Source organism: Lates calcarifer, linkage group LG4, assembly GCF_001640805.2.
Source record: "Lates calcarifer isolate ASB-BC8 linkage group LG4, TLL_Latcal_v3, whole genome shotgun sequence".
Lineage (NCBI taxonomy): Eukaryota > Metazoa > Chordata > Actinopteri > Centropomidae > Lates > Lates calcarifer.
Genome location: NC_066836.1, coordinates 1,479,789 through 1,495,171, shown reverse-complemented (window position 1 = coordinate 1,495,171; position 15,383 = coordinate 1,479,789). Strand labels below are relative to the sequence as shown.

The 15,383-nt window shown below is 44.1% G+C and overlaps 1 protein-coding gene across 1 annotated transcript in view; it reads right to left on the bottom strand.

The window, feature by feature from the left end:
• tmeff1a (transmembrane protein with EGF-like and two follistatin-like domains 1a) overlaps positions 1–13,619 on the bottom strand; it is a 55,465-nt gene extending 41,846 nt beyond the window's left edge. Inside the window, exon 1 of the mRNA XM_018674958.2 lies at positions 12,865–13,619. Coding sequence (XP_018530474.1) covers positions 12,865–13,018 — 154 coding nt within the window. The 5' untranslated portion in view covers positions 13,019–13,619. The remainder of the gene's footprint in view (positions 1–12,864) is intronic.
• Between the last annotated feature and the right edge of the window lie 1,764 nt (positions 13,620–15,383).

The following is a 15,383-nucleotide window of genomic DNA, read 5'->3' as shown; positions in this document are numbered from 1 at the left end:
ATTTCCTGTCTGGTTCATCCAGCCACTGTCCACGACCTGTTCAACACCAAACAGCAGACAGAGCCAGTCAGGAAGCAGCTGGTGAACACAGTGGAGCATTTAAACAGAGATTTCCCTCAGGAGCTGGAGGAGCCTGCAGATGCAGAAGACGTGAAATATGGATTTTTTATTGATATCGATTGTTGAGTCACAGTGAAATAACTGCTGGAACAAACTGAATTTTAATGCCTGATTTTTCACAAACTACATGATCCAAATAATGAAGCAGAGCTCTGAGCTTCATGAGCTCCACGTATTGATTGGACCTGATGCATCTCCTGAGTTTAACGAGCTGTGATCAGCTGAGCCTCTCTCCAGAGGAGACTCTGCTCCAACACACAGTCCACTGGTGAGATGTTACAGAGCGATGACCTCCAGTGATGGGACACGAACTGAGATACTTTACATGAGTCAAAGTACCTCACAGTAACTAACAGATGGAGCAGTGGTATTCCAGCAGCTCCTGTGTTCGGCTCAGTTAAATCCCTGTTTTTGTCAGTGGAGTCTGGTACTGATACACAGTGATGTTTCTGGTTAAATGAAAAATCTCGCTCTTTAATAAAAAGGTCTCTCTCTGTATGAATCCTATCATAATGTTGTCAGACAAACAGGGACCAGAGCACAGAGGAAACACAGATGGTTTTAAGCCTGGATTTGAAAATCTCAACAGAGCCTGCTGAAAAAGAAGAAGCGTGATGATCAAAGTCTGAGCCCCCAAAAGGTTTGAGTTAAATCTAGGGAACACTGAAATAACCAGCATTAATGGAGGGTAAAGAAGGTGATGGAGCAGAAGGGGTAATAAGAGCTAAACACACTAACAGATGGAGGAGGTGGTATTCCAGCAGCTCCTGTGTTCTGCTCAGTAAAATCCCTGTTTTTGTCAATGGAGTCTGGTACTGATATTTAGAGATATTTCTGGATCTTCCTCTTTAACAAAAAGCTCTGTCTCTGTAGGAATCCGATCATAATGTTGTCAGACACTGAGAAGAACAATCTGAGTGTCAGTGGTAAAAACAAGAACTTTAGCCGACAGACTTTGATGTGTCGCCCACATTACAGCAGCTGTTCATAGAGTCCCTATCTATTATCAACACACAACCATGGGAAAAAACAGGTCCAAAAACACCAGCGTTATCCTTTAATGTCTGGTCAAACTGATGTGGACGTTTGTGTTCTCACATGCAGCCCCTCTGGGTAACGTGTCTACATTAGTTCAGGGCTGCAGTGCATGTGTGAAAGCAGCTTTATTGTGTTTGTGGGGTGCTGCATAAAATCAGGTCATCTCTCTGCCATTACACATCAGCTCTGCTACTTTATACTGATAATGTAAGATTAAAGCATCACTTTCTCAGAGGAGGTTTTTCTGATCGATATCTGTTTCCTACCTCATACTTATGGAGGCGTTAGTATGTTACACTCTTAATTTTTTCAAACACCTCCGTCCTGATCTGCCTGGATGAACCACAGAGAGAGGTCAATCATCTCCACACACCAGCTGAACTAACTGGACTAATAAACCCAGTGGAAGCTGAGTCACCATTGTTCATTCGCCAGGTCAAATAAAGCAGAAATCACTGGTCTCGTCTTCCACAGTTTAAAGTTGGAGAAGCTGCTATCAGAATAAATACCCGCCGGCAAAGGCAAACAGAAAGAATCCCACCCATGAAGAACACCTAATGTGAATAAAACAGACACAGCTGCTTTCTGCAGTAAATACATTCAGAGCTGAAAACCTCCTCTGGGGAGCTGGAGGTCTGAGAGTAAACAGAGCAGCAGATCAGTCGGTCGGATGATAAAACATCATCTCCTCCTCCACATGCTCTCATCTCACAGTGATACTTCAGCAGGCCCACGTGACCTCTATGCAACGTTAGATTCACTGCACCAGACCTACATTTAGCTCAGTGGTTTCAGTGTGTTTACATCAAGCTGATTTTGAACCAATGTACTTTTTTAAATCACGTTTAGAAATGTCAATAAAACAGATTCACTTACAGATTTAGAAGAATCTTATTTTGTGGTGAAAGCAGTGTGCAGTCTTTTGTTAAATGGAATAAGGTAAGTGTAAGGTATGAGCAGAGCTGCTGTGTTTTTGTTGTTGTGGGTTGTTTTTTTGAAGGAGAGATGCTGAGAGCTCAGACAGCTCACGTTCACTTTTCCATCCATCATTTCTTTACATACAGTCTATGTACTGTACATGCAAATGGATAGAATTAGCTTAATGCTAGCTGGTACTCAGTCGCTGTCACAGAGTATACGACCACATGACTGTTGGGTCTAGTTTCTGTTCGGTATCTTGGGTTCCTCGTTACCTGTCGTCGTCTGTCTTATGTTTTGGTTCTGTGTGAACAGAAATGTGGCAGCGACAACCCAGAATGCAATGCGATTCCCGTTCATAGATTTCAATTACAATACGTATCTTCAGTTCCATTCACCAAACCTTCCAGTTTTACTCCTGAAGATTTCGACTGAAGGGTTTGTTCGTGTATCACTCACAGCCTCGTTTGGATGAAAATTTATTCCTACAAATATTTTTTATGGCTGTTGATTGTTAGTACATTTTTAATAGGATGATGCATCATTTGCATATTTAAACAACACATTTTTAGCAGCAGTGTTTTTTGCATCTGACTTTTCATAAGAACTTATCAAGAGTTTTCTTCACTGCAGTGTGGTCCTGTAGTATCTGCTGTGTGTATTAGGTGCTCGTCACTACACTGTATCTCTGCTGTGTGCTGACTGTTTGTCTGCCTCAGTGCCACCAAGACAAACGACTGTCCTGTCACTGCTCTCCAGATGTAAAGTGATTCTGGCTCCGTGCAGCTTGGAAACTCGCGCTGCTGTTCAATCCATCCTGACATGCAAACTAAAACTAAATCACCACCCTCGTATTTAGCATTTTGATGAGCCCTATTTCTTTAATCAGGCCTGCATTTCACAGGGAGAAACAGTGTTGGTGAAAGAGAGCAGCAGCAGCAGCAGCGTGGAGGCCGAGTCGCTCTAAATCTGACAAATGAGGCCTCCGCAATTTCACTGCCTTCATAAACCTGCCATTCACGCCTAATCTACAGAGCAATCGACGCACGCGGTATTACCTCGCATAATTGACAGCCCACACATTAAGCCAATGTCTCAGAAATCATTTTAATTTTCTCAGTGAGGGGGAGGAGGTTGTCACCAAATCTTAATTGTTCCTCTGGTTGGACGCCCACATGTCCAGAGAGATTAAGACGCGTTAGTGGACTGATGTGGCGACGTGAGCTGATGACAGGATGTCAGGGTGTGGAAGACGTGTTTGTGTTATTTTGTGTTTCATGTGGGCTTCATCGCCGTGCCAACCTGCCTCAACACACTGATAATAAACCCTGAAACGTCGCTCTTTATGTTTAGTCTGCGCAGGCTTTCAGATGATGCAACACACCCTCTGGGAGCCATGTTGGAGGTCCTCACCTCCAGTTGGCTGCGCTTTTAATGCCACTTCATTTAATGTGATATAATTATGGTATTACTTCCTCTTTAACAGAGCTGCAGCATTTCTGCTCCTTGCTCATAACCCTCTGTAAACCACTCCACTTTCAGATGCTCCTGGTTTTTCACTTGCTGCTCCCACATCGTAACAAATGTGGTGAACTTAAAGATGGAAGGAATGCTCAGAGAGTCTGTGGAAAGCTGTGAACACAGGGCAAAAGAATTCAGGTTTGTTCTTAGTGACATGATGCACCTGTGAGCCTTGACGCTGTTGTATTTTTCTAAGCAGCTTCTCGTTGAACTGGGAAATTTTCAACCCTGAAATTTCTGCTACGATACAAGGATCCTAAATGCTCTGCACAGACAGATTCAGGAGACTTGGAGCTTTCAAACAATGTAGAATTTGTCCAGGCTGTGTAAAGACTGAGTCCAGTACAGACCAGAACACACCTGAAGGAGCGGTGCATTTTAAAAGGTTAATGTTCTTGTGGTTAATGGTGTTGAAAAAGTCAGAAATCATGGGTGTCAAAGTATAAAAGGACAGTGACACTGTCTGACCCCGACCTCTGACCCCTGACCTCACATTGGAGGAGGAGGCAGTGAGGAGAAAAGAGGAAAAAAAATCCCCTACAGGAAGTGAGATATCACTTTCCTTCAGAACATCCACCCTGAAAATAATCTTAACAGACGAGAGCGAGATCAAAGAGGTGGATCAATCAGACGCTCCAGACGTCCACACCTGCGGTCCGAGGGTGTTAAGATTTACATTTTAGGAGCGAACTTGATCTGAGGCTTCGGCTGACTGAGATTAGCTCTGTTTGAAGTGCAAACATCAGTGTTTCATGGCGGCTGAGAGCCGGTGCTGCAGGGCGACGGCCGACAGTCGGAGGTTGTCGGCTCTGTGTGCACCTGAGGGCCTGCAGGCTACAACACACCTGTAGAGCTGTAGGATCGACTTACTGTGAGTCACTGCGGCGTCTGTTCACCGCTAATCAAACACATGTAGAGGCTGATGGGTATTTTGTGCTCTCATGAACACTGCTGTCTCTGGCAGCTCAGATTTTTTTGTTCTCCTCACCACAGCAGCAGCGACACCAACGAACAAGAGCTTCCTCAGCTCCTCCTACACAAGCTGCTAAAATGACACATTTTAAAAAAAGCACCAAAGGAAACAATGAGAAACCCATCCACTGAGGTGTCTGTTGGTTGGTCCACCACTGTGCTCCAGAGTCAATTATCTCCACTACCACTGGATGGATTGGTGTAAAATTCATGATCCCAGAGGATGAATCCTGACTCTGGTGATCCTCTGACTTTTCATGTACTGCCATCATCAGGTCAGAGTTTTCCTCGCTTTATTAGAAAGCAAATCTCGTTTCCTTATGCATATGAAATGGTAATTAATGTGGAATTCATGGCACTGCTGTCACAAGAAGCTGCAGTACACATCTAATTAAATATCATACAGCAGTGGTTCCCAGCTTCAGGGTTAACAGAGGAGGCAGGAAACAGTTTCTGGTACATAAAGTAATCCTTGTTTTTTCAGACTTTCCTCTAATTCCCTTTCTTCTTCCTGTAAATTACTGGTTCGTTTGACTTTTTCAGCACGAGCAATAAGAGCTAATGCTAATTCTGCTAATAATAATTCTTCTAATTTAAAACAAACCACATTTCTGTACAAGAGCATTAAGTACTTGAGAACTGAATTAATTTAAATCATGAAAATTTAACTTAACTATGAAGTAAAATATTCAAACGTCTTCAGTCACGTAATATTCTGTAATATTCATACTTCAATATTAACTCAGGTGAGTCTGATCTCAGAGAGTCAACGTGTGAACAACAAACAACAGATGAGTCCAGGCAGTTTGACAGCGACAGACTCTTTCCTGACAGACAGCTGTGGTTTCATCCAAAGAGCACCTTGAATTTGCAACACATTTCATCCTCCAGGCTTAATTAAACTCCAAGAACCACGGCAGATTTAGAAAGTCCACTTCCAGCCAGTTGACAAACAGCTCTTACTGCCTCATGAAAGACAATTAAAAGCGTCTGTCACCCTGTAGCGCAGCAGATAATTGGTTTGCCCTAAACTCAGCCGGCAAAAACTGATCAGTGGATAATTCCCTCTCAGCCAGAGAGAGGCGACGCTCAGAGGAAGTGAACTGACATCAATGAAAGACATGCCACAGGTTGATCCAATCTGGCCTGAAAAATAAAACCTGTCTGACACACTTGGTCCTGGCTTTTCATTTTCAGGACGCTCTGACTCAAAATGAGCAGTTGGTCACAGTGTTTCACAGGCTGAAAGAGCATCTTCACCTCGCTTTGTTTTTTATCCTCGATAGTCGATTAAACTGCTGCAAAATTCATCTGTCTCTCTTCTACAAAACCCCGACATGTCTGCATAGGTTTCAGGACCATCTGATGATGGCACTAGACCAGAAGTCAGATGATCACCAAACAGTTCATCCTGAGGGGAACATGAACGAGATATTTCACTCAAAACTGCAAATGTAACCCACTGACACGGTATGCTGCAGCAATAAGGTTTCTCTTCGTTACACTAAGGGCCCAATTCAGGAAAACAGACGGAGAGTACACAAACATTCATATGCAGGGTGGTCCACAGACATCACAACACTGACAAAACTGATCGGACTACACCTAACGATCAGGATGAGCACTGACAGCGGTCTAAACAAATCTAAACCTTGTTAACATGCTCCATATTTCCCTCCAGACCTCATTACATAACTCTGCTGCTTTTCAAGACCTTGAAAGTATGAAATTAACTTGACATGCTCCTCCTCCTCTTCGATCTTCTGAAGAGTGTCTGTTTTCCAGATGCTACCTGGTCTCACAGGATCTAAAACCCTGTATTTTGATTGGGGGCTCCTGTCAGTTATGTAAGCGATGGAGGGTCTGAGCAGGTAATGACGCCTCAGAGCCTCCGGGGTTGAGAGAAAACGTCCTTGACCGAGACGCAGAGTCAACAACCGCCACAGGGGGCGTTCACCATCTTTAAGTTCCTGTAGCTGTGTGAAAAACAAACCTGACACCTCAGACACAGAACTGCCTCAATACATAGAAAATATAGGAAACATGCCACTTGAATGATTTGAGCACAGAGGTCTCCATCCTAATGAGTCAGTTTGTTTATTACAGTGCAGTGATTCCTCACTAACACTTGATTTTCTGTATTTTCTAACTAGTTCAGTGGAAACTTTCTTCATAGTTTGCTTTTTTTAGCTGTAAATTACATGGAAGTTTCCAAGAGAAGCCTACGCTGTTTGGTACTAATTATAAGGGAAATGGGGGAAGTGTTTCATTCATTTTTAACAGATCTGATTTGTAACAGTTCAAAGTCATGAAGAATGTGTGTTTCTGGGAACCTCGGACAGATACTGTCGTCTGTTTATGAAGCTCACCTTCTACATCATTTACTTGTAGCATCTAACATTTTCTCAAATCCCCTCATAACTGGCACCAAACTGTGTAGACATTTCAAGCTCAGTTTGTTTTAGGAAATCATGAAAGCTTCCAGGAAATGAATTTCTCTCTGGTTTCTGATTAAAAATAAAAAAAAACTTTTTTTTAAACCAGTATCAAATGCCTCCAATGGAACAGAATAATAAATGAAATAAAATAAAAAAGGATAAATCAAACTTGGTTTTAGGAAATTCTTATTTCCTAAAGTTATTTAAGAAAATACAATTTGTCTGGAACAATAACAGACAAACTTTTTAAAACAAACTGATGCAGTTTCATTGAGCTGATATCAACAGGTAGGAACAAACCAGATGAAGAAATAAATGTTCACTACAACACAAACAGAAGCGAAAACAAAACTTTAAACTGTGAGTGAGTCCAAGCGAATAACTGTACTCATGATTGATTTTTTGCAGTGTTATCATCAGAGCAAAAATTTTGGATATGCAATGAAATCTACTTTAGCTACAATATCTGGAATTTTGGCCCGATGTGACTGTACACAGAGAGATGCCACAGAGTCTCTGGAATTAGCAAATGAGTCAGAAACCACAGAAAACTTCTCACAGTTTTTAAGAGACGCAAAAACACCCCCCAAAAATTCTGAGCCAATAATCTCAGAGCCGCCCACGCCACCCGTCCTCATGTTTACTAAAGCAACTGAAGTGTCATCAATCAGCAGCAAATACTTAAAAGGGCCTGATATGTAAAAACCTGGGGGTGGTGTCGTTACTGTGCCAAAAACATGATTAATGTTGTTGTTTCTGCTGCTGTCTGCTGTGGTTTGAATAAATGGATATTTTTTCATAAGGAGACAGAAAGCAGAGGGAACACGTTGTGGTTTATCATCTGTTTCTGCTCCATTACCAGGAATAAAACGCTTGTTAAACAGCATCTGAACACACGGCTTCAACCTGGCACATTTACATACATTTTTACTAAGAGGAAAACATAAAGATGAAGTTTTACTCCTGTGTTTACGCCATCAGCTGCTTTTACAGTGAACTTTTAAGCTGATACTCAGATCACTTTCAGGTCAGAATCTTTTGAAAGAGTAAATATTTTTAACAGAATTTTCCGTCTCTCACCTCTGACTCTGCTTCTTGTACGGACAGAATATTTTGTGGAGGAACTTCAAATAAATCAAATGTCGGATCAAAAGTCACAAGTTTATGAAAGACAACAAGAAAACTGAATCAAAACGGAATTTCAGTTATTGAAGAGTCAGATCCTTTCAGTTTAACCAGAAACATCTCTATATATCTCTACCAGACTCCATTGACAAAAACGGGGATTTTACTGAGAGCTGCTGGAATACCACTGCCTCCATCTGTTAGTTTGTGTTTGCCCAGTGAACTCATTCAATACACCCAGGATCAAAAATACCTCTCAGGACATTTCTGCCTCTCCTCCAGTCCAGTGCAAGTCAATGATTTCAAGTTTTCATTTCTAAAATCAGTAGAAACGTGTGTTTGCAGAGACGATGACATCTGAGTTAATCCACAACGAGGAGCTCTCATTGAACGTGCTTCCTAATAAACAGGTTCTCTGTTCACAGTGAGGTCTAAAGTACCGAGGCCACGGATTCGAAAAGGACATGTTGGTTTTCAAGAGTTTTAATATCATCTTTAACCACTGTTAATCTGAGAGACAGATAAAAGCACAGAACTATCTGACTGCACAGACAACACTGGTGCAATGTGAGAAAACATGTTTTTGTGATTTGTGTGAACTGACCACTCAAAGTAAAATGAATAAAAAAATAGCAAAAGCAGAGTTTTGACCATTTTCTCACAGAAGTGAAAATTCATCCATCTGCCAGTTCATGCTGGGTATATGTTTGCTCTGAGGCACAGAAATAGCAGAACACACCCTCCATTCATTTACCTGCTGATTTCCCAGCAGCCCTAGAGGCCGTTCTCGAGAGCCCACCGCTGAATTATTCGTGAGAGACGTGGTTCTATCAGCGAATCCCAGACAGGCTCGACAACAGCTTCAACGCCAAAGATCTTTACGTCCCACAGCGACGGCTGAACCACGGCTGCTGTTACCCAAACCTCCCTCCACGTTTCAAAACCCTCTACCTGCTCTTCTCTATTCTCCTCCACCTCTGCAGCGTCGCAGGAGGATTACCGAGGAGCTGATGTTGTTCCCATCATCAGCTGCTCTGGATGAGAGCCCCTGCTAAATGGCCTGAGTGTAACTTGTAAACAGTGTCGACAGAACATCAATATTCATCCGCAGCTCTGTTAATGTCAGAGCTCCTGTTGAAATTTTAATCACGCCTGTTGCAGAATATTTGCGAGCTTCCCTCCACCAGAGTGACAAACACGGATGAGCCGCAGAGCGTCCTCTATCAGCCGACGCAGAAAGATTCAGGACTTAATAAGGGGTCTCCCAGGAGGCTTCGCAGAGGGCCAAATTATTCAGGAGGATTTCATTCATCTTGGCGAGGGTGAGCGAGCTCTGTCCCGACCGTCCCGGAATATAATCGGACTCGGCTCAGATGAAGCTCGACTGTTTGAAGACACGTCAGACTAAAAGCTGCTCGTGATGAACGGCTTCCTGTTCAGTTAGAAAACAGCTGGTTTACCTTCACACTGCAGACGTTTTCAAAAAACAACTCCGATGTAGAGTTTGGTTTATGACTTCTTTCACCTCTTAACTACACACTGTACCTGTCAGGGTTCATCCGGGCGCTCGGCCAAGTTCTGCCATTTTATGAGATTTATTACAGAAACTAAAGCTGTGTAACTAAAGAGCGGAGCAGTGGAGCTGGAGAAATCTACTCAAGTAAAACATCAAATGTGAGCGGAGGTGTTCTTGCTCTTCTGTCCAATGAACAAGTACAATCCCCGGACTCAAGACACCAAGTTCAACCAAATCCACAGTGTGAGAGTTTGAGCGCGTTCAGACAGGAAGCAGCTGCTGTCCAGCAGCATCAGTGCAGTATTTCTGGCTGGTCATCTGTTTGACTCACTGCTATATTTACCTGCCAAGGAGGCTGTTTTCACCCGTGTCTGTTTGTTGGTTTGTCAGAGGGATTATGCAAAAAGCACTGCACTGGTTTTCACCAACCCTGACGGAGGGACGGGGCGTGGTCCAGGGCAGCGATTCCTCTCTGTGGTCAGCTCATTTTAGCTCTTGTTTCTGTATGCTGCTCTGTTTAAACACCTGTACACTGTCAGCTGCTTTCCCGTTTGTCATACTTGTGTGTCTGAGGCTGTGTTGTCGTCATGGCCATGTCTCCCTTGAGAATAAGGTTGCTCACCTTCATGGGACTCTACCTGCTTAAATAAAGTTTACATTTTATTCAAAAACTGAATCAGCGGTGGCAACGCACAACTCCCCCGACACAACCTCCAGCTACATCTGATCCCACAACGACGACTGTGTACAACACAGTACAACACGTTATTACTACGGCCACAAGAGGTCGCCCCAAAATAAAACGGAACTGTGGTTGGTAATAAGCCGCTGCACAGACGACCTGCGGGGTCGGACAGGCTCTGCTGAACATATGTGCCTCCAGAAAAACACGCATCCCAAATCAAAAGCTCCGTTCACCACAGAGCTCCATATTACAGAGCTGTGGAGAGCAGAGCTGTGGTCTGAACCAGCTGACAGGAAAACAAACATGCACAACATTTACAGCTGAGTTTAAAGTCAGAGATTCATACTCATTGATCTCATGTGTTCTCAGAGTGCTCAGCAGACAATCGACACAAGAGTCGGACAGAACATCAATAACTGACTGTTTCCAACTGAAGAGGACTTCTGTCTTATTAATTACATCAGTTCATGTTTGAGCTGCAGAAACATGTCCAACACTCTCATGATTCTATTTTGGCAAAATAAATTATGATAAATCTGACAAAATGAAGCAAACAGACATGTTCTCGGCTTGAAATCACTGAGGTGGGTAACTCAGACCTGCTGGAAACACTCCTGTTTGTTTGATAAAAACTACACTGAGGGTTTTTCTGTTAGTTTGAGTCTGTAGATGGGATTTGTGGACAGTAAGTAAAATATAGAATACTAAGTTGGTTGCTGCTTTCATGTCCACCTCGTCTCCTCCCAGGCTCCATGTTCTTCCCCCAGATGTGGCTGTTCTGGCTAAAGTGAGTGAAAAAGATGGCAGCAAGTGGTCAAACTAAAGTCCAGGCTTCAGATCGTCCTCTGAGGAATTCATAGCTGATGTCAGAAATGCCATAACCGTGCTCTTCCCACACTGTGTTTTACAGTACAGTCATAATACCACTGAATAATGGTTTGCTATAAATGCTTGATGCGTCTCCAGGGCTGTATTTTCCCTTCAAACTCTGAACACAGCAGCCTTCTGCTTCCAACAAAGTGCCACAAGCCATTTTGTTCCGTTTCTCCTGCGCCTGTAAAAGCCATCCTTTCTTCCATTTTTTTTGACTAACAACAGTTTTGAAAGCAGCACAGTCAATTATCTGGTATCAAGACTCAGTAAAGTGCAACATGGTTATAGCTGTGCAGGAAGCAGCTGCTGTGTGAACCAGATTTTTCTGTGCTGAAAAACAAAATCCAGGTATTTGGTTTGGGCGTCAGTGTGAGAGCAGCGCGCTCACCTGCGAGGAAAACGCTGCATTTCTCAAAGCAAACACTGTCAATTCAAAGTCAATTCAGCAGGTTCATTAATAAAACATGGCGGAGGCGGTTTATTCCAGAGTGACAGCTAACACTCATTTACATGACTGCTGTTTTTTTCTGCTAAATATTTCATAGAAGCTCTAAAGAGAAAGAACGGGGCGACACTATAATGAATTTATGAGTATTAATATTAATGCACAGGATACAAACATGATAGCGGTGACTATAATCCCTGTCAGTTCAGACTGCAGCAGCATTACAGTGATGGGCCTGATACATGGACTTAAGCTTTTATTCATGTAGATGCTGCTTGTTTTCTTCATGTGAACAGCACATCACATCAAAGTTATTATTATTGTGTCCAGTTTTCTTTCCATTTAAATGTTTGTTTGTTTGGTTTTGTTGTTGTTTCACACTTTTCCTGCACAGTGTCAGTATCAGAGCATCAATAATAATACTAACAATAAAATAATCATCTGAAATGGACCGGTCTACATAATGCATTATTTTACGTTAACTACATTTTGCTGAGAATATTACACTGTAAGTAAAGTTCCTACATTCAAACTGATACAAAATGGTATTTTTCCATTGTAGTAATTTTTCTACCACTGCAGTTATTTTTCAAACAGGTGGATTTGGATTTAAAGACTTTATTTTAATTACAAAGGACTTTAAATGTCTATAAAACAGTGTGAGACCACCTCCTGTGTGAATAACACTAAGACTAGACACTGATATTTCTCTTAAAGTTGAGGCGACATCTTCAGTGGATTGGTTGTGGGTAGTGTTGCATTTTTACATGTTATTTATTGTATTGCTGCGTCACACACGTCCTTGTTACACTGAGTTTATTTGTGGTGAAATGTGCTCAGTAAATAAATCTGAAGAACAGAGACATTGTCACATTATGGAGACTGACACCAATATAAAGTCTCTATACTGAAGCCTCTACAGCATGAACACACACACCATGCACTCATAATGAACTCACTCATAAGTCCCTGTCAGGACACACACTGACACTGCAGCAGGTTTACACACACACACTACACCTCCTCCTGATCCTCATGCTGGAGACAGAACATTGATTTTTCAGCCACATGCAGGAATATGAATGATTCCTGATCAAACGGAGGATGGAGCAGACAGACCAGGACATGAGCCTCTGTAATTAGACTCATCTGACATCTAACGCAGTGCAAAGGTCGCAGTAAACTCAGCACTGAGCACAGCAGCAGCTCTTACCTGTGCAGTCCTTCCCTTTGCCTTTGCACTCTCCGCTCTGTGGGTAATAAGACGCCCGAGCCTCCGGCAGGTAGAGCAGCAGAGACAGCAGACAGGCGGACACCAGGTACCGGACAGCCCCGCCGGGACACCTCCTCCCAGGGCCTGACACCATGATGATGAAGCTGGTGGCGATGATAATGATCCAGTGACACCGGCAGACAGATCACTCGGTTCTCGGTTCAGGTGAAAAGGCGTGCGGACAGTTTAGCGTAATCCCGGGTGAAGCAGGCGGAGATGCACCAGAAAACACCGCGGCTGCCTCACGCTGTGTCCCGCTGCTGGAGGAGAGCACCGGAGAGCGGAGAGAGTGCACAAGTGTGCGGTGAAGATGGAGGAATGTGCAGAGAGCTCCTCGCCTGATTCCGCGTTCAGGAAGCCTGGGTCCGGTTCGTCCAGGGTAGAGGCAGAGGAGGCAGCGGCAGCATCCTCGCCATCCGTCCTTCCTCCGCACCGAAGCTCCGCGTCTCTCTCAGGCAGCTCTGTCTGATGCAGCTTATATCTGTGGGGTGTCGCACACGTAACGAGCCTCCACGTCCCGATCCCCGGCACGAGAGCTTGTCGCGGCGCTCCGGCCAGTGTTTCCGCGCGGTAACGAGGCGGTGCAAGGCTCCGGCAGGAGCGGAGACGCGGTGCGTAAAGAGAGCAGCAGCTGCAACCACAACAAAGAGATCCGGACTGAGGAGGAGAGGACAGACAGGCTGGTCACGTGAGAGGATGCGACACACCCCTCCACCTCCACGCCCCTAACGCACGCGCGCACGCAACACAAGCACGCTTCAAACACGGATGCAACCTGCGAAATGCAGAAAGGCCACAGCGAGTAAAGTGAAGCAGAGCTCAAACCTAGCTCCGGCTCCCAGCCTGAGACTGAGACACGGTCTCATTCAGAGAGAATAAACTGACAAACACCACATGATCAACACTGTAAGAAGAACTGTGACACAGACATGGAGCTCAGGTTTGTGCTGAGACTTTAAGGTTTTATATCAGAGTCAGACCCAGTGCTTTATTTTCTGGAATATTCTCTAGGGTGATAATGATACAGGTGTAGGCCTTTATGGACCCGGTCTAACTCGAGTCCAGGTCTTCAGACCTCTGCACCAACACAGGCAGGAGTGAGAACAGAGCAGAGACTTCCAGCTGGGTGAGCTGACAGCTGGTTAAAGACGTCTTCTGAGAAACACTCGACTGTTAAACCCTGGGTGTGTGTTTCAGTTGCGTCCCAGAATTCAAGCAGAGGATTTCATCACCTCTGTATCATCATGTGGGGCCATACCTGAGCTGGTTGTTTAAACAGGACCCAACACGACTCATTAAACCCCCCGGTGTTGACTGGATTAATATTTACACAGCTCTGATTGGCTCACGGCTCCATTCTGGGCTCTGCTGGCACGCCACCAAGACGGACTATTGGACTAATTTGGCTCACCAGCTTCCATCCAGCTGCTGTTAGTTTGTCGTCTCTACATTACGCTCAGATGTGAGATATTTCCCTCACTTTCTGCAGCAGCAGCAGCAGCGGCGGCGGCGGCGGCGTTCTCTGTGGTGCTGTTGGACATGGTTGGTTCCACGCCGGCGGCTCTAACAGCTCTCCCGGGCACTATCACCGCCTGCCAGACGGCAGAGTGGAGCGAGCCTGTTCTAAATCACTCACAACGCTGCTGATTAGCTTCTTGGACGAGGTTAAAGACCCTCCAGAAGGTGTGGACGGAGAGAACACAGCAGAAATAAAGAAGTCTTCCCTGATTTATTTCACCTCAGACTGACACGCAGCCAAAGATCAGAGAAGCAGACTGGTTGGCAAAAGCCTGGCACTTTAAGATCCCACACAGACCAGGAAATGAATGACCACCCCTCACAGTAATGACTGAGATACTCCTGAGCAAGGCAGGTGAAGGTAGAGTGAAGAGGTTCTACTCACTGGGTTTGAGGTCTCAACCTTGCAGCATCCTCGAGTCTAAAAGAAACCAAAAGAATGAGCAGATGTTAATGGAAGAAACCACCGCAGACGTGTGTGAAACAGTTGTCTGGTACTGAGACATCAGACACATTTATCAAGTAACAGGCCACAGCAATCTAACAGATTTATATACATATAACGTCAACCAGTGAGTTCCAGAGGTGCTGGTAGGTAGACAGAGCCACACCAGCTGTTATGCTAAGCTAAGCAGCTACTGTTGGGGCCTGTAACTCCTTTAAATGATAAGGAGATGTTCTAACAGACGAGGTGTTCATGTTCCGCATCTTTTCACAGACTTTTACACACAAACATAAAACCCTTCTTTACACACAGCAGCACATTATAAAGCTCAGTTACTACTTTGTTGGTGCATAAAGCAGTTTTTATAACAGGACACTTCACAGCTCCATAAAGACGTTTAAAGAAAATGTAAAATCGGTCAGAGGGTTAGAGTCACTCGTGTGCTTCGTGTCCTCTTTGTTCTTGAGAGTGTGGTTAAAGTGAGGCCATCTTCCAT